The 24,867-nt window shown below is 39.6% G+C and overlaps 1 protein-coding gene across 1 annotated transcript in view; it reads left to right on the top strand.

The window, feature by feature from the left end:
• Positions 1-2,802: 2,802 nt before the first annotated feature.
• TANC1 (tetratricopeptide repeat, ankyrin repeat and coiled-coil containing 1) overlaps positions 2,803-24,867 on the top strand; it is a gene marked incomplete at its 3' end in the record, with an annotated part of 48,459 nt that continues 26,394 nt past the window's right edge. Inside the window, exons 1-5 of the mRNA XM_079538745.1 lie at positions 2,803-2,884; positions 11,933-12,136; positions 20,148-20,249; positions 23,018-23,139; positions 23,970-24,159. Coding sequence (XP_079394871.1) covers positions 2,824-2,884; positions 11,933-12,136; positions 20,148-20,249; positions 23,018-23,139; positions 23,970-24,159 — 679 coding nt within the window. The 5' untranslated portion in view covers positions 2,803-2,823. The remainder of the gene's footprint in view (positions 2,885-11,932; positions 12,137-20,147; positions 20,250-23,017; positions 23,140-23,969; positions 24,160-24,867) is intronic.

The raw sequence follows: 24,867 nt of genomic DNA, 5'->3' as shown, positions 1-24,867 counted from the left end.
AAAACCACACTACTCCTGAGTATAGTTACATCAATTGTGACCTACTATAATGAGCTGAGAAAGTTTTCATTTTAAAGAGCTGTCCAATGCACATAAAAATGGGTTCCAAAGAGCTTATGACATTCAAACTGCAATGTTAAGGTGTGATTTATGTATCTGGGTTTCCAGAACAAATGAGTGCCCAGTGTGCAAATGCTAACCATGGGGTCTGCGTGCTTCCAGATCACGCGCACGGTGGCATCTGCAGTCATGTGGTGTGAAGCGACTGGAAGGAATTGAGATGAGCCAGAAAAATGTACTTATTGATTTAAAGTGTTTTGTATTAGAATAGAAAAATCCTTTCTAAAATATTGTTCAGGAACATGGATAGAAGTCTGCTGTTTGTCAGAGAAAATATCAACAGTACTCTGGTTGGCTGAGAGGAATGATATATGTAGCACATATGTATCACAGCTGTCCTGTAGCAGTGCTATACTTTACTCAGTTGTGTTAGGCCATCAGAGAGGCCTGGTGCAAGTAGCCTACACTGCAGCACATTCTACAGATCATTCTGTAGGTACAGCACGTGGCTTTCCTGGATTGGTGTGCTTGTAGGTGGAAGTTTCTGTTTTGTTTGTGGGCATCATTTAAGTGGTTGCATGGATGGGATGTGATTACATAATGAAAGATCTTAGCACAAAAGAAGAACAACTTCTAATTTCCTAATTTATGTATGTAAGGGTTCTTTTTTTTTTTTCCCCAGTCCATAAATGTGAATATGTTGCTGTTTAAAAAACAACAACAACAACAAAAAGCCAAGAACCCTGGTGTGGTGGGCTGTGTCTATGTCTAGCTTTTCCAGAATAACATAAGCAAGCAAGGAAGGGAGTTTCTTGATATTGTCTTTAGTTTTTCCTTTTTATGACCTCATGGTTGAACTTCAGGAACTGTTTTCTTATTTAAAAAATAAATCAGCTGTTGCTCAGGGAAGTGTTGTTAACCATGTTTTTCATCCAGTCTTCTCAGTATTGCCAGACAGATGTGGTGAGTGCTGACACGTGGCCTTTGCCTATAGGATGATGTTGATTCTGAGTCACTGGTGTTACAAGCATATTGAGTATATAAATAATAAATATGGTCCTACTCTGGGAGTGTTTGGCAAGTTTTCTCTTTTTTTATTGCTGGAAGTTTAAAGGTCTGAGAGTACAACAGAACTTGCTCTACTGTTGTATCGTCTTTTTTCCTTTATTAGTCCTCAGAAGTTGCCTTGTCCAAGGCACAGGTCATCAAAGTGTGTTTGCTGCCTGCGTGCCTCACAGTCTGTGATGCTGAGGAGTGTAACTGTCAGTGCAGCTTGTTGGAGATGTTGGTCTGCTGCAGGAAAAATAAGCATCTTGCGTGCGCATCTGTGTGCATTTGGAACTGACTCAGGGATCAATGTATTGAATACAGTGTAGGCTGTGGAAACCTCCTGGTTTTCCAATTGGTGGAATCATAGAATCAGTCAAGGTGGAAAAGACCTTCAAGACCATTGAGTCCAACCACAACCCAGCCATCCTACCCTAATTCTGACAACCCTCTCTAAATCCCTGGGCACCACATCCAAATGTTCTTAAACACATCCAGGGCTGGTGACTCAACCACCTCCCTGGGAAGCCTATTGCAGTGCTTAACCACCCTTTCTGTAAAGAAGTGTTTCCTGATATCCAACCTAAACTTACCCTGGGGCAACTTGAGCCTATTTCCCCTCATCCTGTCACCAGTGAGATGTGCTTCAGGTTGTTCGTAGGAGCTTAAGAACTCTTGTACTGATTTTTCTTTTTTCTGCTTTATTTCATTAGATTGAGTGAACTTTCTGAAGAATCCATATTTTTGGGGAGGAAGATTTTTTGCATTTTCTTTTGATTTCATGCGTTTTGTATGGTAGTCTGTAACATTCAGCATCACCTGATTACTTTTTCTTTCCTTCTTCCTCTTGTGTATCCTATGCTAAACGGAGACAGTTTTCAACAGCTTTTCAATGAAAAAAAATAAAATGCATGGGTGCTCCAGAAAGCTTTTTAAGAAAGAGCTGCTCCCTGCAATTGCTTGCATTCTGCTTTCCATACTTGGTAACCAAAGCTAGTTACCTGAAACATCTAAACTGTCTTCCACTTTATAACCTGGATGTCTTTTCCTTAATAATTCTCTGAAATCTGCAGCTGCTGCTCACTTGAGGTTAAATGTGAGTTCTGCGTGCAGGGTGGGAGAGATGCACCTGCTCACATGAGTGTGTGGGCAGATACCTCTGCTTATAGCAGTGAGGAGAACTGCAGTAACACAGAACTTGTTTGGCTCTTCCTTTGTTGGTTAGCAGCATGTTGTATGTAGGTAAAAACCAATGGTGTGTGATACCACATCCCACATCACCACCTGCTCTGCTTCTGTGGTTTGGAGCCTCCAGCTGACCGGGCTGCTCTGCAGCTCCCACAGCTGTGCTGATGAGCTCAGGGCAGGAGCTGGAACTTTACTCTCTTTTTGCCTGGGTGTCTTACAGTAATGTACACAGGTTTAGCCTTGTAACCTTAATTACACGTGGAATGTGGAGAATGCTGAATTATTACTTTTTTTTTTTTTTATAAGACAGTGAACTCTTGATTGCTTAGTTCAAACATTGAAACATTTTTTCTGCTTTGAGGCTTGGCTTAAACAAGCTGCATTGCAGGGAAAAATAAAAGAAAAAAGTATTTGGTTACCTCCCTGTTTTATTTAAATTGATCCATGCTGTATTCTGTTTGGCTTTGTGTGAGTGGCCAATACTGATGCTGCATTTCTTTCTGTTATCCTTTAGGAGCAACACGTAAAATGTTAAAGGCAGTTTTAAAGAAGAGCCGAGAGGGTGGAAAAGGGAGCAAAAAAGAATCAGGTATGAATATTCATTGCAGAGGATGACTCATATTCCCCCTGGTAGGTTCACCTGTGCTGTTGGCCCTCTGCTCAGACAGGAATGACATGACAGGAAGACATGCAGAGCACTCATCTGTGTGAGGAGGAGGCTTAAAGCTGCCTGGGAGTGCACACCCAGTACATTTGTTCCTGAGTTGCTACTGGGAAGAAGGGCAGATTGGAGCACCTTGCTCTTCGTTCTTACCATAGAAGTACTGAGTGCAGGATGGATGGATGGTTCAGAGAGAGATTTGTGTTACTATTTCTTGTGGGTCTTATACATTGTGTTTTGAGCAGTTTTGTTTGTTTGCTTCAGCTGTCCAGAGTTGGCAACTGCCTGCGTTGTGGGAATCTGTATTTTTCCTATTAAGCAAAAGATCATTAGATATAAAATACTCATAATAGATTTCAACTTAAAAAGAAGAGAAAATCTTGTGTATTACATTTCTGCAGAACATGCTCCATTATTTCAGTTGGCTTTTTAGTAACATGAGCATTGTCATTCTGTTGACCCAGTATCAGGCCTGAAGGAACATGAATAATGGAAGCATTGTGCTTAGTTCACAGCATTCCTCCTGCACTAAAATCCCATCAGAAGTTTAACATCAAATGTAGCACATAGCACACATGAAAACTTGATTAATTTCAGTAGAATTTAATGTGGTAAGTAGTTGGGATTTTTCTGTTTTCCATTTTAAAGTCTTTGTTGGACTTCTGTATAGTGCTCAAAAAGTGTTGTATCAACAAAAAGCTGATGTTTAGAATGTAGTACTGCAGTGCTGCAAAAGCTGAAAATCTGGAGAAATAAGAATGGGATCAGTGCTTATGATTTCTGTACGATGAAATAAAAGGTATGGAAATACTTATGTGCTGATGTGCACCCAATGATTAGGGATTGTCTTCATATTCAGATTTTTTAATTGGGGTAACAAAAAGGTTCTATTATCAATAATTTTTTCTCAGATTTTATTCAGTTCTACTGTAGATCAGATTTGCTACGTTGCTCCTTTGAGACCACGTTTCCTTTCTTTTTCCTTCTAAAAGGAAATTCTGGTATCTACACATGAAATATCTTTGACTTAAATATGATATAATGTTATTTCTGTGTTACGCTGTGCTATGTCCTGGTGTACATTTAGTTATTTTCTGAATATATGTAATCTCCTTATTGACGTTTTATACTAAATGAGTTGCAGGAAAATTGTGAATTTGAGATTTATTCCTCTTTTTACATATGCTCATTTACAATTAGGAAATGGATTGTGGTCGGTATTTTTATTGAAAAATAAAATGGCTTTCAGAGGCGTGTAACTCTTGCTGAGTTGTGATTGCTTGTATAATATTCTGCCATTCATGTTTTTCTTTCTGCTGCTAGAACTTTGAATTACAGTGTTTACATTTACTGATGTGAGGTTTTTTTTTTTGCTAATGGCAACTAAGTTGCTACTTTAAAATCAAAGTGAAGCTCCTATGCAAGAAGGCATAATCTTTTATTAAAGTCTCTATTTAATCATTAGTTATTTAATCATTAGTTCCACATGACATCCTGGTCATCAGATTAGAATAAAAATGAATGTGATGGATGGACCACTCACTGGATAAGGAATTGGCTGACTGGTTGTGCTCAGAGAGTTGCAGTCAGTGGCTCAGTGCTCCAGTGGAGACCGGTGATGACTGGCATTCCTCAGGGATTGGTGCAGGGTCTGGTGTTATTGAACATCTTTGTAGGTGACATGGACAGTGGGATCAAGTGCCAAGTTTGCAGACGACACCAAGCTGAGTGGTGCAGTCAGCACGCTAGAAGGAAGGGATGCCATCCAGACGGACCTGGACAGGCTGGAGAGGTGGGTCCTTGCCAACCTCATGAGGTTCAGCAAGGCCAAGTGCAAAGTCCTGTACCTGGGTTGGGGCAATCCCAAGCGCAGGTATAGGTTGGGCAAAGAATGGCTTGAAAGCAGCCCTGAGGAGAAAGATTTGGGGTGTCAGTTGATGAAAGATTCAACATGAGCTGGCAGTGTTCCCCTGCAGCCCAGAAGGCCAACTTACTGTGGGCTGCATCGAGAGGAATGTGAGCAGCAGGGCGAGGGAGGTGATTCTTCCCCTCTGCTCTGCTCTCACGAGACCCCACCTGGAGCACTGCATCCAGTTGTGGTGCATCCAACACAAGAAGGACGTGGAGCTGTTGGAGCAGGTCCAGAGGAGGGCCACAAAGATGATCAGAGGGCTGGAGCACCTCCCCTGCGGGGCAGGCTGAGAGCTGGGGCTCCTCGGCGTGCAGAAAGCTCAAAGGAGACCTTACAGCGGCCTTCCAGTACCTTAAGGGCCTACAGGAAAGCTGGGGAGGGACTCCTTGTAAGGGTGGGTAGTGACAGGACAAGGACAAGGACAAGGACCCTCTTCCAGTAGAAGAAGAGGGTAGATTTAGACTAGATATTAAGAAGAAATTCTTCACTGTGAGAATGGTGAGACACAGAACGGGCTGCCCAGTGAGGCTGTGGATGTTCCCTCCCTGGAAGCACTCAAGGCCAGGCTGGATGGGGCTGTGAGCAGCCTGGGCTGGAGGGAGGTGTTCCGTCCTGTAGCAGGGGGTTGGAACGAGATGGTCTTAAAGGTCCTTCCAACCCAAACCACCCTTTGATTCTATGAAAATTACTTGCCTGTATGTAACTTGTTTAGTTGGAATGGTTTTTTTGGTCACCACTTTTCACGCATTGTCTCATTAAACATTGGTATCCGACTGATACGCTGGTAACTAAGCTCAGAGCAATGAGAGCTTCAGATAACCTCTTAGCCAATCAAAGGATTGAGATCCTTGAATAAAACAAGTTTGCGTTTTAAAACCAAGTATGTGTATTCAAATGACATTTTCTGTCTAGACTGTCTATGATGTTAGGCTTTAAATTTTACGTGCGAAGGGACTTTCTGCCAGGTTAAGCACCTACCACTAGCATTGAACTTTTACTGGAATACTTTTAAGTTTCAGTGTGACTTTTGCTTGTTACTCTAAAAATATTTTGCAACAGAAGAGGCTTTGTTCCATGCTTAAAACATGGAACTGTTTTTGATTGTTCTGTGTTGCTTTGCCCATGTTCTGTGGCTGCTGATGGTTAGTTAAAAATTGAAACTCCTTTTTCTTTTTTTTTCTTTTTTTTTTTTTTTTGCTGAGCAGTGAGTATTTTGTGGTGACTGCTTTTTACCAGGAGCTAATTCCAGTAATAAATCCTGCATACATTTAGAAGGGAAAAAGGAAACCAATCCTCTCCTTGAAGCACATAAATAGAAATTTCTTCAGTGACCCCAGTAACTTCTGCTCGTCACTTTTTTTTCTTTAAAGCATCTTAAAAGAAAAAAAAAAGTTATCACTACAGGAAAATGTATTTTGTGTGCAGAAAAAGTAATCCAGATCTCAGATTTAACTGTCAGAAAGTGGGCAGATAAACCCAAGTACAAGCACAACTGACAAAGGTTGTCCATTTGGTTCTTTGAACTTTTATTCTAATTTTTACTTGCTTTGTTTCTCACTTGAGGCTCTTCACTTCTGCCCAGTTACTTAGGCTGTAATGACTTTGCTTCCCCTTCCAGGCTAGTTTCTCCTGTTTTTTGGCCAGTCCATACCTCATTCTCAAGAGCAAGAGAATTAAATATTGATTTTCTTTAATGGAATCATTTTACATGACGGAAGCCTATTCGTATCCCAGAAAGATCACCAATGAACTGCTTCACTTCCTATGAGTTTTTCTTCAACTTCTGAACTGTGTGTGTGGTTACCTTGTCCATAGTGCAAAGACTCAGTCCCTTGGTGCCCTCCGTTCTAGATTCTTTTCTCATTGTATTGAATCAGCTGTGTATGCACATGCATGTGTTTTCATTTTGAAAGGCACAAATACCTTAAAGAGCAACTGTCAGTGTTGCACAGTCAAAGTAAAGCACTGTTTACACTTTCAGGTGAGAGTTCTGTCCACTGCTGCTCATCAATTCTATTGAAAAGTAGGATGGGAATGGAACACAGAGGGAAATGGTTCCTTAAAACATCAAAAATGATGGTTTTGGTAATCCTTGTTTTTCGTTTTCTTAGACATAGCAGTACATTATTCTCAGAAGTGCTGGATTGTATTCCTGATGCCATACAGCTAATGCCCTTTTTCCCCACAGCTATTTCCTTCTGATTATGTCTGTAAAGTCTTCACTTTCCTTTATTGTTTGTTAGGCTTCAGTGTGCCCCACCAGCTATTTTGCCAGAGTAGAAGTTGTTAATACTGTCAGGAATAACTTGTGTTTCTGTGTGGGGTATTTCTGTTTGCAGAGGATGTATTACACAGTGCTGCACAGACATGTACATTGGTACAGTTTGTTACTCGTGCTCTCCCTGAGAGCTAGTTTTCACAGAGTTGTCATGAGGCCTTGAGTGCATTGAGAGCCACGTGTAAAGCAGCTAAGAAAGTCACCCAGCAGTAGTTTTGATCTTTTGCACACTCCCCCTGTCAGCTTTGCTTAATTCTGTCTCAAATTCTGTCTCAACTCAGAGCGTTATACTTCTTCTAAAGCAGCAAAGAAGTTATGCCTTTTAAGCTCATGTTTTCGGCTTGCCATGCTGAAGAGGCTTCAAGCAGCTTTAGAGAGTTTGTGGTGAGTGTATATGCAGAAGTTATTGTGGAATCACTCTAGTACAGGGCCAGGTCATATTTTGATAATCTCCAAGGATGGAGACTGCAGCCTTTTCTGCTGTTCAACAACCCTCACTGTTTTTAACACCGAAACACTAGAGTTAGACAGATGTAATGATTTCTCTATTCCAACAAATGCCAGGGCAGTTTGCAGACAACGCGTGTGCAAACAGGTTGAGTTTGAGGCAGCCACCAGGTTTAATGCTGGGAGTGACCTCTTATGTAGAGAACACTGATTTCTCTACTGTCTTAACTGCTTATTGAACCCTGAGGATTGTTGACGTAGGACAGCAGTGACCTTGCTAGGCGTGCACCTCTGCAGCAGTTCTGTTAATATTTTCTTTTTCCGACAGAAGTTAGCTGTGGTACTTGGGTTTTTATCAGCTTCTGATTTCATGCTTAGAATTTGCTACAATAACTTGAAGTTCTTAGCAGTCATGTAGCAAAGTTCGTTCTTTGCTTCTTTGCTGTCCAGTTTACACCAAAGTTAGGCTTAATCAGATCTGGGCAGTTGCAGTCTTTGTTTGTTTGAAAAGTGCTATTGGTGCTCTGTACATCCTGGCGTGCTTGCTAGGAAGCTTTTTAAGCAACAAAATCCTGTAGAACTTTTTTTTTAAAAAAACATCCATAAACAGACTCCTTTTATTATAGCAGAATTTTTTAATCAGAAATGCGTTTTGAAGTGAGCTAAGAGTCTTCTGTTTCACTTAGGCAGGTAAATTAAGGGAACAAATACAAACTCACCCACCTCAGAAGTAGACATTGAGTGATGTCAGTGGAATACTGTCTGCTATGCAGTTGCTGCCAATATTCAGACGTAGGGAACCTGCATTTTGGTTGGGTAAGTTTTCTATTTTGAAGATAGAGATCCCTTTCTTTTTTTTTCATGACAAAATTACCTGATTTCTGGCATCAACACCATACTGTAGTTTGTACATAATCTGGTAAAGTAGTTGAGGTTCTTTGATTTCTAAGAAACTTGTAGTGAATGAAGAATATACTTTATTATGTCTCATAGTGACATAAATACTGGAAAGGTTTTCATTTTAGTTATCCTCTCTGTTCAAAAGAAGGATTAGTTTAATTTAAAATTCAAGATGTAGATCCTAATATCCTTAAAATACCAAATCATTCCGTTAGTCTGCCTTCCTTGTATCTATTTGCATCTTAAAAAACAAGCAAGCAAACAAAAACAAGAAAACAACACATTATTAATCTGATGATGCCTTTCAGTTGCATCCCAAGGTGCAACTAAACTGTGATTTGATTTCCATTGCCTGTAGCTAACAGCTTTTAGAAAGGCTTTGGAGGAGCAGCTTCTGCTTTCTTGGAATGGCTCATGTTTGATGGCTGTCCTCTGCAGTTCTATAGTATCCCAACCAGGTTTTAATTAGAACCTGCCATCCTGCCATTTTTTTCTGCTGCAGCAGTTAGTGTTTAAAAATGTTCCAGCCTCACTGAGGAAATGATGTCCTCATAGCTTGATACCAGTATGATTGGGCTTTCTCAGGGCTTGTGTTGTAATAGCATATATAAGAATGACAACAAGTGAAAGCAAGTTTAAAATTAGAAAAATAATTGAAAAGGAGTATTTCAGTGAAGCATGTTTTGGATGTTTGTTTGCTTGTTTTAATCACATTGCTCTTAGAATCTGAGTCATGATCTGTGTACCTGTCCCCACAGTACCTCTGCAGTGTCAGGGAAATACAATCAGCAGAAAAAAAAAGTAGAAAAGAAAAAAATGGTGAGACATGAATAGATTGTAAAACGTCTTCAAAGTTATTGCCATAATCAAATCATCTCAATTTAGTGATTGAAGATATGCCACGGCAGTGTATTCAGGGCTTTTGTAGCCCTTGATTTTGCAGGGCTTTTCCTTAATGTATCATTTCATGTACAGTCAAGAAGGACAAATTAAAATCCACGCAGTTTATTGAGAAAACAGTGAGTTAGCAACAGTTTGCTGCTTCATAGTACAGGGGAGTCGTGGGTGGACTTGCTAACCCTGAAGGGAGAGGAAGTCATTTTGGTCTTTGGTCTCCTGTTTCTTGTGCTGTCTCAGTAGCATTCCAGCTGGAATACTTACAGAAATTGCAAATCGCTGCCTCAGCAGCATATCCAATTAGAAATTCTTAATAACACTGTTTTCTCATTGTGGTTACTTGCATTACTGTGCTGCTTCTGTGCTTTTTCTTCATGTCCAGAAACCAGAATGAGCACTGTAATCGTTTTTCAGTGTGGTTCAACAAATAGAGGGGTGAGGCCGTGGCACTGCGCGGAGCTGAGCTGCCCCGTCCCTGGCAGTGCCCCAGGCCATGGATGGGCGCTGGGCAGCCGGAGCTGGGGGACAGCCAGCCCATGGCAGGGCTGGGCTGAGGGGTCCCTTCCAACCCAGCCATGTTTAAAAACAGCTATTGTCAGTTTAATTTTGGAAAGAACAGACAAAAAGATCCTTAGCCTTTTGGCTTCTATCAAAAGTAAATGAGAACGTAGCGACTTCAGGTATGAGATTTTTTTTGAATGTCAAAATGTGTGTAGTTCTGTTCTCTAAAGTGTTCAGGTTTTTTATACTAATTATATACTTGGACAGTACTTGTTCTTGTTTTTGAGATGGGTATACTACAGCACTGTGTTGAAATACTGAAGCCACTTTTCTTGTTCCCAGGATTTAAAACCAATAGCTGTACTCCTGTAATAGTTGTAATGTAATTTTATAATTAATACAAAGTTCATTAAGTATTTATTTTAATTTCTGTCCTGACTTAAGCTGGAGTTGTTTATTTAAATCAGTGCCTGTTACTATGACTTTTATTTGAAGAAAGAGGAGAACTTTTGGAAGGTGATGGTTAAGTTGATTTGAGAGGTATAAAAGAGTAAGTTTCACACTTACGAAAGTCAAGAAAAGTTTGACTCTGGCATAGCATTCTTCAGGGTCGTTTATCTCACAAATGCGTGTACGTAGCTGTCATGTATGGCTCTTGTGAGAAAAATAGTATGTCTAGGAAAAATGTCATCTGAAGTACGTGCACCCTTGGAAATAGGCAACTAGGTTTTAAACTTCGCGCCCATTTGGCTTTGTGCAGACTTCTGCAAAAGAGAGTGGTGACTGAATAGACACAAACGTTTTTACTTTTAGCAAAGGAATTGTTTGTTTTTGCCTTCAGCGCGGGCGTTCCCTGTGAGCAGGCTAAGCTGCCTGTGGGGCATCATGGCAGAAGAGCAGCTCTTCAGAATTGAAGGCAGCAAGCAAATGACAGCAGTGAACAAGAAAGGCAGATCTTAGGGAGGCACATTGATCTGAAATGTTTCCTTACTGTAAGATAATAAACCATAATAAGGAAACCATATTTCAAAAGATGTCACTTCTGCTTTCTCTGTTGTTCTGTTTTTCTTCTAGTTCTGATTTGGGTTCCCGTACTTCAGCCGTGCTGCTTGTCACTGTGTGGATCTCAGTGAAAAATATTCCGAGTATTTTCTTTCCTCTCTCTATCAATTTTGTTTTACGTTTCACACTGATTCAGTTTTGTGTAAATTATTGAGCAGTACCCTACTTGGGATAGTAAGAAAAACAGCTGTAGTTAGATGCCAACCTTTTGCTTTTCAGCTATTTCTGTCATGTGACAAGGAGGAACTCAGCACTTTCTGCATGTGTTTCTGCTGTCTTTCATTCTTGTAAGCATGTATTTTCTTCTGTTTTGAAAACATATTTTTGACTGTTCCAATGCTGCATTTCTTGCACCGGTAGGATAGATCTCCTTCCTGCGCATTTGCCTATTTTGATCTGCTACTTAGTGTTGTGAACCAATACTTGGTTTGTTCCTAATAGAAAATAAAGCATTTTGCTGTTAAATTGCATTTAACTGGACTTCTCTGTTTTGGAACAGAACGATGAGTAGGCTAAGCCTAGAGCGGATTTGCACGAGCGCTTCCTTGTCAGACACTTCCATCTGTGTGTATGGAGTCACCAGGCTAAACTTCTAACTACTTCAGCACGCAGTGCACTTTCAGATGGTCGCTGAATTTCAGGGTATCACACTGATCCTGACAAGTCTGTCAGCAGTAGATATCCTTTTGTCTTTGTAAGAAATGTAGTTTTGCCTCTGAGGATGAAATCTGGAAAGCTGCAATTTTGTTTAAAGTGAAGTTTTTCTTCCCGCTTGCTGTCTTTATTACAGTGAAATAAAATCTCACTTAGCTGTGCATTTAAATTTTCCAGTGAATTTCCTGTTTGGATTCTGTAGTGGCAGGTACACAGTGAGAAGAGAGGGATCATGCTGACTTGTTGATGGCAACTAAATGTTTTTCTGTGTTAAATATCTGTATCTTGTTATATCACATCATGGGTGTTAACATTTTATTTTTAGCAGGAGACTCCTGCCCAGAGAATGCTTTGCAGAGCGTTGCAGCATCCGGCCACATTGCAGATCTTCCCACTGGCAATCAGCACATCCTGGGGGATGCTTACAGGATGAACTTGGCTAAAGGAGTCTCAATGTCTTTGCCATCTTCACCTCTGCTGCCACGCCAGTCTTACTTGATGCAGTCACGATCAAACAAAAAGTCCCCAGGTAAAATGAAATTGATTTTTTGTAGTATTTTGACTCAATTTATGACTCAAAGTAAAAGTAACACTTTTTAACATTTTATATTTTACGTGATCTTTTTCAATAAAAAAATGAAGAGTGAAAGCTTTTTTGCATGTTCTCATGTAAAGAAGATAATTGGTGGTTAAATGGACTATATTATTTCAAATAGCAAATAATTATTCTAATTTTTATAGCAGATTTTTTAAATGTCTGAATATGCTTAAAACTGATACTTTATGGTTAATATTTCAGTTAGTAGAAAAATCAGCTGCAAAATTGTACATGTCATTAACAGTGTTGTTACTGATTATTGTTTTAAGGGAATACTTGCTTCAGAGTGTTGCTTATGTTTTACAGCTAATTTATTTTGTGTCTATGAATATGAAATATTAATAGATATATTGCTGTTGAAGTGATTTTCAGTCTGTTCTTAGTAGTGACCATGTGCTTATGTGTATGCCTTACTAAATAAGGTACTCCATCTGCTTCCCTTTTATCAGCATTCTGCACATATAAATCATTCCAACACTCTAACATCAGTTGACTTGATTCAGGTCAAAGCATGAGTGTCAGGTGAAATTGTCCATATTATTGTGCAAACACTCAGCAGTTTTGAAATTCTTTGTTGTAAAGCTTACGAAGTGTAAGAAGAGGACTGGCAAAAGTGATTTTTGGGTGGCACTGAGAAAGGCCTTGATGAACAACCATCTTACAGGAAATTAAAGAAAATTTAAAGAAATAGGAGAGGATAGCAAATACAAGTGTTCTTATTTTGACTATCAGTATTTACAGTGCAGGCAAAAATCTGTGGCACAGAAAGTAGGACTTCATGTTTTAATGTAGAGGGAAACATGTTGGCTTTTTTTGCCGAAGACTGAAGTGAACCTTGGGATCTAACTCCTTGTTCTGTTGCTGTTGGGAAGACTGAACTGCATTTGAGATGATGTCTAGCCAACATTGCAGCTCAGTTTCCTTTAGTGACACGCTTTTATAAGTGTAGTAGAGACTGCTGTTTCTCTCGCAGAAAATGCTTAACAGTCCCTACATTTCAAAAGGGAAGCCATATTCACACCTTCAGAATCATTCCACTGTGATCAACAGACCAAAAAATAAAACATACACAGAAGATAGAGAAGATTCCCTATGAAGTGTTTTGAATACATGGGCATTTCTGTGCCGTTGTTTTGGATGAATGCCTAACTAGATACCTAGCCAGTAGAGACATTCTGTGCTATTCCTTTGAGTTTCAACAAATTGAAGCTGATGGAAAATGATTTGATACAAATGATCAGGCTAGCATCCGTAAGTAATAAAAAGCAAGGATGCTAGCTGTACTAATTGCAAAGCACTCTGTTCAGTGGCATATTAACAACTTTTCTGTGAGAGCGACGGAGCAGTGGAGCAGGTTGCCCAGAGAGACTGTGGCATATCTGAAGATATTCAAGTCCCATCTGGATGCCTATTTGTGTGATTTAGTGCAGGGAGGCTGCTTTAGCAGGGTTGGACTCAATGATCTCTAGCTGTCGCTTCCAACCCTTGCAATTCTGTGCCATGAACAGTATCTTGAGGTTTTATTCATGATATTATGGATGAAAGCAGCAAGGATTGCAAGGAGAGTTAAAGAAGCATCCTGAAGTTCAGATGTAATGAAGCTGTTCTAATGAAACTACTACTCAGTGAGGTACATTTCACAATATTGTTAATACTTCTGAACATCTCTGAAAATATTCAAGGCAGTAAACCAAAGGAAGAAAATTGTCCATTGAAATATTGTTCTGCCTTAGTTTCTTTCTGTAGTTGTAATTCATCTTATAACCCAGGTGTGCTGATGGTCTTATGTACATAACATGATACATTTGTGTAACTTACTTCCTTGAGCTGAAATTCTGTTTAGTATCAGCTAAACTGAAACAATATTCCATGTATTCAGAGATAACGATTGAAGAGTGTATCACTAAATACTATCTGTTTTTTAATTAAGAATTTTTCCCAGGTCTTTATTGAGCCCATTACCTACCGAATTTTGGTTAATAAATTAAAATCAGTCATGTTTCTCTAGCAGTAAGTTTCAGAGTTATACATTCAAAAATAGAAGCTATAGTTCACCAATAGTTACTTGCTCTTAAAATGTGTTTTTGAGGGCTGCATACTGAGAACATTTCTACTTTTCTAGCAAATGTATCCTTTTGTCTTGTCCTGCATCTCTGTTTGTTGTTAAAAATGAGTACTTAATTATGCTTATGTCATCAGTGGAAAAATATTTTTTTTCCTGATTAAATTATTTTAAAATACTGTGTAGAATAACACTGCATTGGAAATTAACAGTTTGCTTTTACTGTTTCTCCTTTCCTTGCTGTTTCTGCATATTTCCAAGTAAGTGTTAATCTGTGACTTTGGAGGGATATTTTTAAATTATTTTTCTTTGGTTGTTTTCTCTGCTGCCTAAGCAGAAAGCTTTACTATCTCTTGTCACTTCCTCAAATGTAGCAGCATTTTGAGGTGGATATGGGCAAAACTTTTCCTTGCATAGTTGCTTCATCCACTCACAATCTGGTTATTTTTGCTGAAAAAACCAGCATTTCTGCTCCACCAAAAGTGATTCAGTTAATGTTGGAGGTATGTTTTAAACTTCATTTCCTACCTTTACAGAGAGTTGCATGTTCATAGATAGTGTTTGGAAGAAAGCAAGTTCTTTAACTGTGTCCCGTTAAGCAGATGGTATTGCAGATATTTTGAACATGTTAGTAAATTTTGGAAATGTACTGCACCATGTAGTGGGGGAGTGGGAGGGCAAAAAAAAAAACAACACAGAAAAACAGAAAACAGTTTGTAAAATGGCGTTCAAGTAGCATTCATATCCCAACGGGAACAGTTTAAGGTATGATTTTAAGTTACATTTAAAGAAATATTTCCTCATTGCTGTCAGGCATATTATCCTTAATCAGGTGCGCATTTGCTAATTCTGAAGGGTTGTTTTACCTTCTAGATTGTTTCCATTTTCTTTTAGTTACCTAATATGCAATAGTTGGAAATAGGTTACACTTGAAATGAGTTTCCCTTTGAATGTTGTATACCTTCAGGTAGTTCTTGACCCCAGATTCAGGCAATAGAATGCTTTTGCCAGAAAGTATTAGCTGCACGTGTGCTGTGGGTAGTATGTTGGTTTTGTTCTGTCCCTTTAGACTAAGAGGATTTTGTGCCATCATAGACATATCTGTTCCATGAATAATGTAATTATCAGCTCTCCAGTTTGGAGACATTAATATTTAGCAAGTTTAGAGGCATCTGTTCAGAACAGATTTGGAAACTGCTAGTCTGGGGATTCCCTGGACTTGGCTTTAATGTCTTTTTGAAACTGCTGTTGTGATCACTGGCAAGGCACTTTTCTTTCCCTTTCTTTTATGCACTACCACTCTAGGTAGGAATTCAGGATTGAGCCTGAACTGATCTGTCTGAAATTATTCCTCATGTGTTAGGACATTGGTTCATTATAGATGGGTGTGTTGATAAATGTGCACAACTGACAGAGGTACCTTGGCTGCAGTGCATGCATGGTAATAACTGCCTTTTTGCCAGCCAGTCTGCAGGTAGTTCAGCTCCTAGAACTTCATTATCCATGGACAGGCAAAACCACAGGAGAATAAGCTGAGCTTCTGAACTGGAACGCAGAAGGCTCTACAATCCTGTTTGCACAACCTACTGTGAGTGACACTGTGTTTTAATTATTTGCATAGGAGGTGGGGAAGCTTTTTGTTTGAAGAGCTTGGAAGAGTACCAGTGCTTCTGGATCTGGTTCAATCCTCAACTGTAACTATAAAAGGAGGGAAGAGAGAAACGATATCTTAACATACTAAAGAGCCAAAAAATACTGGCAGAATTAAAGCTACTGGTTTGTTGGAGTCAAAAGCTTCCTTAATGAAAGAGTTGATGAGGTGGAAAAAGGAGCAGAAAAAAGCAGGGTAAGGAAGAATTTTTCAGCATGAGATCTCTGTCTGGGAAAGGGATCAGTAAGTCACAGTAAGTCAGTCAGTCTCACATCTGTGTCAGGAAAGGTCATGGAGCAGATCCTCCTGGAAGCTATGCTAATACACATGGAAAGCAGGGAGCTGATACAGGAGAACCAGCATGTCTTCATCAAGGGCGAATCCTACTTGACCAACCTAGTAGCCTTTTATGATGTTGCCTCTGCAATCCGTGGACAAGGGAAGAGCCACTGATGTCATTTATCTGGACTTCAGTAGGGCCTTTGACAAGGTACCCACAGCATTCTCACAAAGTAGGATCAGCTGAGGGCATTACCTAGTCTGATCTTGAAAACTTTCAATGATGAGACTACGCAGCCTGCCTGAGTAACAAGTTCCAGTGCTTGGCAGGGAAGTGCTCCAGTCCATAAGTGTTTTGGTGGTTCTCCAGTAGCAGTAGGAGCTCTTGCTATCAGCTTCTTTTTCCAGTTTTACCTTTGAGTGGACTTTGGCTTTCATAACATTGTCCCTACATGCCCAACAGTATTTCTGAGTTCCTCCCTTTCTCCTGTTACCAGCTCCTTTTTGTACTGAAGCAGAGTTGTGAGCAAAGCCAAACTCCTGTTTGTTGCAATATCAGGGTGGACTGGTTTTGTGCTTGGTGGAGACTGTTATTAAAGACCTACCAATATCCTGAGCTCTTTCAACCCTGAATTGCTTGAATAAGCTTGAGGCAGCTCTCTTGAAGTTCAGGCTTTGTAGTCTGCGATTTGCTTTCCTCACTCCTGTCATTCTTGTAACCCACTATGTGATTGATGTTCAGTACAACCAAGGCTGCCTTTGGTTATCACATCCCAAACCTGTGCTGGAAGAGCTGTTGTGCATCATCCTTGGTAGATCCATCTAATTCATATATAAAGTACACATAACCTTGACACCCTCTAGAAGTCTGGATTGTTTCTGTCTTGTCACAGTGCCCTTCCAGCAGACTTCAGGAAGATTAATATATCCCTTAAAATATTGCTGCCTTTATGATTTCCTTTTCCTCTGTTACGATATGTAATGTTATGTAGCACTTCAGAATGAAGCTTCTCCCATTTGAATTTGACAAAATTAAGCTTGGAGGTTCCTTGTTTAAAAGAATAGAAGTAAAAAACCACAGTATGTGATCGTGTAACTGTAAGTCCAAGATTCTGTGGAAGTTGGACAGGAAACAGTCATCATGAAACATGAGAGGGTCTGTGCTTTTGCTTTTGAGACTATTTATTATTATTACGATTCTTTGGAAAAGGACTAATATAGAAATGCACAAGATGAAAAAGTGGGATGCTACCTGTAGAATAATTTTCTCTGGAGTGTTGTCAGTGCTGTGGCCTATTGGTATTAAAATCAGAATGTCAGGTATATTTTCAAGTGAGGAAACTTTCTTTCCTACTCTTATGATGATCATGCATGACAGTGAGAACCTGAGATTTTAGCTCTATAGTATAACCAAAACTTGTATATAAATGAGGGAAAAAAACATTATCTATTGCTAAAGCTGGGGAAATTTCCTGAAACACCTCAATTTTTGTATTTTGCCAAGTCTAGTAATTTACTGTGTTCTAGGGACTTCTTGGCAATATTTTGTTTCTTCTGGATGAATCAGTACCTCAAGCTCACCAAAACCTTGAAAAGTTCAAGTGGCTCTATTAGACACTTTACAAAAAATTGCAATAGTTCCAGTGTCTTATCTTAAACTTTAAGACAGGAATTTGGGTTTAGTACCTTCGGTTTTCAGTATCATGAATGACGATATTCCCAGTTGCCATTCAGTTTACATAACTTGATTTTGCATAGGGTAATTTTGCAAGATTGCTGGTGTATGCTTTTCCAAAACTCTCTCAGTGTTGTTATTGTTTTTATTGTTATAAAATTCTGTTGGCATATTTTTTCAGGATGTAGATATATGTGTTTATATATATATGGTGGTATTTCAGCTCAGTGGCATAATTTGCATTAATGTGTAGCAGCTGATCTGCCTGTAAGATCAGAATTTCTACATTGTGTTTATTGTGCAAATGTTGATCCAGTTGTACCAGTATACTTTGTCTGGAAAGCCTTTAGAGGGCAGCATCATTCCCTTTCAGTTAGACTTGGCTGACAAGAAACACTGTTCAGCAGTTAACGTTTCCTGCAGCTGCTGCTAAACCATATTTAGCAAGGAATGGGTTCATAAACAGCCTGAAACCAAAGCAAAAGCTGCAAAATTAAGTGAATCAGCTTCTTTTTTGAAAAAGTATGTTTGTGATTATACAACTCTTTAATACTAAAAGTTGGCATGTTTGAACTTAACGTGTTCATGAACTAGAAATGCAATGTTTTCATGAAAGCAAATACCATTACTAGCCACTCTTTAATTTGGTTTTTGAACTAACTTTCACCTTTCCTTAAAATCAGAACATGCATCAATATTTGGATAAACTATCGAATAATATAAAGCCTCTTGAGTTTGAGTTATGTAGTGTGCTGATGTTGCAGGCTTTGTTAAGGCACACACAAGGTGAGCTGGTGATCAAAACAGCCAGCACGGCTTCTGCAAGGGCAGTTAGTGACTGAGTGCTCACATGGCCTTCTGTGGTGGAGTGCTGACATCAGCAGACAAAGGATGGGCAACCGATGTCTTTTACTTGGACTTCTGCAAAATCTTTCCTATGGTCCCACACCATGTTCTTATCTCTACACTGGAGAGAGATGGATTCAAATGGTGGACTCTTCAGTGGAGAAGGAATTGGTTGGATGGTCCCAGCCAGATGTCGTCAGTGACTCTGTGTCCATTTGGAGGCTCATGATGAGTGGTATCCCCCAGGGGTCTGTCTTGGAATCAGTATTTAACTAGGTCTTTTCCAACCTTGTTGATTCCGTGATTCTGTGATCTCCATCAGTGATGCAGTCAGTGGAATCAAGTTCACCCTCAGCAAGTTTGCGGATGGCTCCAAGCTAAGTGTTGCAGTTGATGCAACAAAAGGAAAGGATCTCATCTGCGCAGCCCTGGCTTGAAGAGTGTGTGAACTGAGTAAGGTTCAACAAAGCCAAGTGTGCGGTATTGCGCCTGGGTCAGGGCAATGCCAGCTATGTGAACAGACGGGGAAAAGAACTCACCGAGAGCAGCCCAGCAGAGGGGTGGCAGCGGGGAGTGGGAGGGAATTGTCCACCTCTTCTCTGGGGGAACTGCCTCCAGGCCTGGGGCCGCCAGCAAAAGAAGGATGTGGGGCTGTGGAGAGGAGGGCCAGCAGGGTGCTCAGAGGGCTGGAGCACCTCTGCTCTGAAGGCAGGCTGAGAGCTGGGCTCGTGTGACCTGGAGAAAGTTCTGGGGATACCTCGCTGCAGCTTTCCAGTCCTGGGGGGAAGTTTATAATCAGGAGGGAGCACAAGTTTTTACGTGGTTTTAAACTAAAGGAGGGGAGATTTAGGTTAGATGTTAGGAGGAAATTCTTTATTCAGAGGGTGATGAGGCCCTGGTTTTGCTGCCCAGGCCAGTGTGGGTGCCCCATCCCTGCAGGTAGCAAAGGACATGGATGGGCCTGGGGCAGCCAGCCCATGGCAGGGTGGGGCTGGCAGGGCCCTTCCAACCCAAGCTATTCTATGATGCTGTGATTCTGTGAACTACTTGTAGCATTTTTCTTTTAGTTTTAGAGCTGCTAATAACAAAATTATCTTCCTGTTGTACTGGAAAATGAAAGCTCTGTAAAAAGGAGGCCTGCTGGAAGTTGTACAAGTTTGAACATAAAAAGAATCCCTCTTTACATATATAGGAAAGCCTGAGGACTGTTGGAGTAAGCAGACTGGTTTACATTCCAAAAAGCACAAGTAGAGCATTTATTTCTCACAAGCCTGAAACTGCAACAGCTCTTGAGTTCTTACAGTAGCAGCTGTGTGTCTAAGAACTAGTTCCTCTACATTATTTGTGTCTCCGAGGAGAGACACTTTACATTTGAAATGTGTGGTACATCTGGAAAAAATTAGATACATTCAGCTATTTTCCTGTACAGGTCCAATCAGGAAGGCCAAGTATGTGGAAAGTCCTAGAGTGCCAGGTGAGGCAATTCTACTGCTGAGAAAACAATCAGAGCAAGAAGAACTCAGTCAAAATGGTAAGAATCTGTTCAGTGATATTTCATCCATTCGCTTCTAAGACAGTGATAAAAAGTAATAACGCTGAAATTTGATTCTTTATTTGTAAGAGTGTTTGGCAGATGCCATGTTCTTGTAGTAAGGATGAGATGCTTTTCATTACGTTCACACGATCTTTGTAACTGCTTCAATTTTTGGAGATGTGCGCATACTGCAGGCAAAGTGGTACCAACTGTTGTTTATTACTGTGTATGCCAAAGGTTTACTAGATTCTTTATGAATTCATTTTCAGTGTAAATTGATTGCACAGGTATAGCTCTGCACTGCATGGAGTTCAGCATGTTAGAAATGTTGTGAAAGCTTCCTATGTAAGAAGAGGCTGTAACAGCAGAATTCTGTGTTGACAAAGCTGGTAAAAGCTACCTCTAGAGCCAGTGGGTGCTCTTGGTGCTTTAGGCTCGTTACATTTGGCAAGCCCATAGTAGAATGTAGCTTTGACAATGAATGGCATGGTCAAAGCAGAATGACCCATGATTTGGTATATGAGTGTATGCACCATATCATGGATTTCATGTGTTTAATGTTACTTTTATTTTTTTAAGTTTAAAGACCTTATTAAATTAATTGGGTGATCATCAGGTTCCAGATGAGTAATCTTTGTTTATTTTTTCTTTTCCCTCAATTTTAAGGGAAGCAAGTGTTTATTCTATTGTTGTTGTTGTTGTTTTTAAAAAAGCCTGTTATCTTTAATAAGTAATAGTGAAAATAGAATTCACTCTAGTTGTTTCCCCTCTGCCCTATGTGATATGTTATAGTTGGCCTGGTCCTTGTCACGCTTCCACCTTCGTAGTGATGTTAGTGCTTGTAGTCCTCATCTCCCTTACCTAAAGCTGACCATCTTGTAATAATCTTCCTCTTGACAGAATTGCATTCCCAGAAAAACAGAATGCTAATAGCCAAACTGAAACCCAGTGTGTGAGGATTAATCAGTGGTTGATGGGCTGAACAACTTAGGCTCTTGGATTCTGTCCTTGTTGCTGAACTGGCATTTGTACTGTTTAACACTTACTCAAATTTGCACAAGGTTAAAATTTAAATAAAATAATTATAGGTTTTTGTAACAGTTCGTAGAGCAACGAAATAGTTGATTTAATAAACTCTTTAATTTATAGACTTTTTATTTTAAAGATAATAATCAGAATTGCACTTACTATAGAGGAAGTACATTTTCCAGCCTAATATTCCGAGACCTGGCAATGTTCTGAGTTGCAAAAGCTTTGGCTATCTGATTTCAGAAGACACCGTTTTGTAGAATTCCTCCTTTTGGCGTTGCTAAAGATGGTCAGATATTCCAGAGTAAAACCTTAACCTGCCCACAAAGTTTAGCAGTTTTTGTGTTTAAGCAGGCATTGAGCTGGAGTGAAATGCAGAAGGATATTCTTCTAGTGAAATACTCATGTTTGCAAACTGTGGGCTTTGTTGCTCAGTAAAATTGAGACACTAAAGTAAAGCTTACTGAGCAAGCTGTTCAATTCTATTAAAATCACTTTTTTCTCTGGTTTTCTTACAGTCTACAGCTGGGGGAAAATATGCTGTTTCTTATAAATGCCGCTAAACATCTGTTGTGTCTTATGTGTTTGGAGATCATATGTTGTGGTATTTTTGGGTGGTTGTTTTTTTTTGTGAAAAATCCCTGTCACGTCAGATGCATTTGGCCTAGTAAAGCTGCAAAGGAAAAACAGAAGTAAAGGAACAGTTTAGTTGTTGTTACTATTTTCCTGCTGTGTTTTTTGATGGTGTAGAAGTGCAACCGAGTGTATGCTTTTCTCTTTTAAAGTTCATTAATAAATCCATGCAGTGACATCTCTCTCCCTTTCTTCACTCATTCTCTGAGGCATTGCTCATCAATTAGGAGCTTTTTGTTACCTGCAGTCTCCAAACTATACACTGATACAGCTGTTTCGAAGAATGTCCTTGTTACCTTCCAGGTGTCTGGGGATGAGATCTGCAGGCTTGCTTTGCTCAGACCACACTGACTGGGACAGCTCAGGCTGTCCTTCACTTTTCCTTCGTTACGGGACTGGGTAGAAGCTGATGCAGCTGGTTGTTCTGTAATGGAGAATTCCTGTTGTGAGCAATTTCTCAGTCATTAGATGATACACCTTATTAAATCGACTGTTTATACCTGAGAACAACACAGGCCAACATGTTCTTTTTTAATAGTCAAAAGACTTTAATATTGTATAAATGTTTCTGTTGGGGAATAGCTTTATAGTTTGATAGATGATTCCAAACTCTTGGCAATAAAGAAATATTGGTATTGTTGCAATGTTTATGAATCGTCTGTGTTACCAACTCTACTTTTCACATTTTTAATGTAATGTGAAACTTTATAAAAAATTACTGGAGTAGACTTTCAATCTGACAGTGAGCTTTGATAGTGTCGTACTGCTGTTGATTCATGCTAGTCATCGTGTTGATCGTCAATCCAGCGATGAACTGTTTGTTTTAATACAGCTGAATTCACTTAACCATTTCTGTTTTGACTGGCAGGGTGGTGGATTTTCTGTTTGTTTGTTTTTATCCCCAGATTTGTGCAGCTATGCAGAGAATCCAAGGTCTACCAACAGTTTAAAGACTACGTGGCATTGTGGCATTAGCTTCTCTGCTAGGGAAGCTGATAGAAGATCTGCTGCTTGCATCTGATTGTACTCTTTCTATCTCTTGTAACGGTTTGCAAGAGTAACACTAATTTTCACCAATTTTTTTTCCCCACCTCTCTCTAAAGCAAAGCCTGATAAAGACTCAAGCTGTTCTCCTGCAGCACAAGAATTGATGACAAGATTGGGTTTTTTACTGGGAGAAGGGATACCAACGTCTGCTCATATAGAAGAAAAGAATGAATCCATGGTAGGATTATTGAAAAAATGTATTTAATGTTCATTCTGCTTTTGAGAGTTCTCATGCTGTTTTCCCTATGTGCTATTTGCAGTTACTTGATACTTGACCAAAATGGGTTGCTGGATTATAACAGTCAAGTTATAGATATTTGGCTTTGTGTGCTTTGTGGTTTGGTTTGTTTGTTTTTTTTTAATTGTGAGTTGATCTTGCCTTCGTCCCTGCTCTGCCTTATTTCTTCCTGGTTTTGTCAGTGAGCTACAAGAAGGGAATATCTCAGTGATTTACTAAAATAGGAGCATATTTGGAGGTATCCTTTCCTGTCCAAGAAATTCACTTCTATTTGATGGTCTTTCTTCCTCAGGTAGTGGTAGAGGAGCTAGAGAGAAGCAAGTAGCTGATATCTGTATGAAGTTCATGTGCTAACTCAAACACTGTAATTACGAATTTCTTTCTTTCCTTTCTTCTTTTATAATCCCAGGCCTCAAAAATCATCAGTTTGGTTGTCCATGACAGGGGAAGGTTAATAAGACTTCATTTCCATTGCTTCTAACACAAAGTTTGGATATATATTTTGCCAGTAAATATTTAAAAGAGTAGTGAATCATGAATTCTTACCTTTTTAAGATTTTAAGGTCTCAATTTTAAGACTCGTAAGATACTTCTAAGAGTAATCTGAAATTGTGTCATTAAGGCTTCCGATCAAGATACAGCTTCCACTTCTTGAAATTTTCACTCAGAAAATGAATGTTTTGCTTTAGTTCACCTTGATGTTTCTGAATGTCCACACAGTGGGGTGCTGCCTTCTGTGCAGTGACTATTCCTTTTTCTTCACACTGCAGTGTACAGTAGCCAGTCAAGGTGTCAGTCCATGCTCTACCCTCACAAGCAGCACTACATCTCCCAGCACTGACAGCCCGTGCTCAACTCTCAATAGCTGTACTGGCAAAGCAGCAGCCAACAAAGTTAGTCCCTGTGAAACCATGAGGAGCCCCAGCTCCACCCTGGAGAGCAAGGACAGTGGAATAATAGGTAAGCATCTTAATTAGTAATGCAATTAATAGAAGTTAGCCTTCTCATAATACTGCAAGTTCAAATAACTGTGATTTTATGTCAAAGCTAGATCCCAGTTCAAATCGTTTGCACTTGAAAGACTGAAGTCATATTTTTACCTGTTTTAATTGTTAGGTGTGCATTTCTCTTTTTTTCATGATGCAGTTCTAATTTCTCCATGTTTACATTTAAAATTGTTAATTTCTTCTGATTATCTCTTATATTTACCTCTGTAACACGTTTCATTATGAAGAAAGACAGAGCACCCTGAAGCTGGTTTGATTTCCAATGAAAGAAAATCAGTGCTTTTCTTGTGAGAATAATTCAAATCAAGCTGTTTAGAAACAGTGCAGACTTTGAGTAATTTTCATGAAAGTGAGGCTAAAGTGGGACATCAAGGAGGAGGTGAACTTGTGTGATCCACTGCTGATGGATGAGTGAGCTGAGTCAATGCAGGCATTTCCAGTGCTGTGTCAGTTATCTTTAGATAACCTCAGTAGGTTTTTTTTCTGTAAATAAGCAAAGCTCTGAACTCTTTGCTGCCTTGTTTGTATCACCTTTTTTATTTCTGCTCCCTGGTTTAATGGTTCAGTATCAGTACTGCTGTCTGCCTGTATCTTTGAGCGTCCAGGTGGTTGCATTCATATTATTTTCTGGAAGTCCAGACTAAGATGCAAAAAATGAATC

The sequence above is a fragment of the Tetrao urogallus genome (assembly GCF_951394365.1).
Source record: "Tetrao urogallus genome assembly, chromosome: 8".
Lineage (NCBI taxonomy): Eukaryota > Metazoa > Chordata > Aves > Galliformes > Phasianidae > Tetrao > Tetrao urogallus.
The sequence above is the reverse complement of the archived record's forward strand: the minus strand, read 5'-3'. Positions and strand labels throughout refer to the sequence as shown.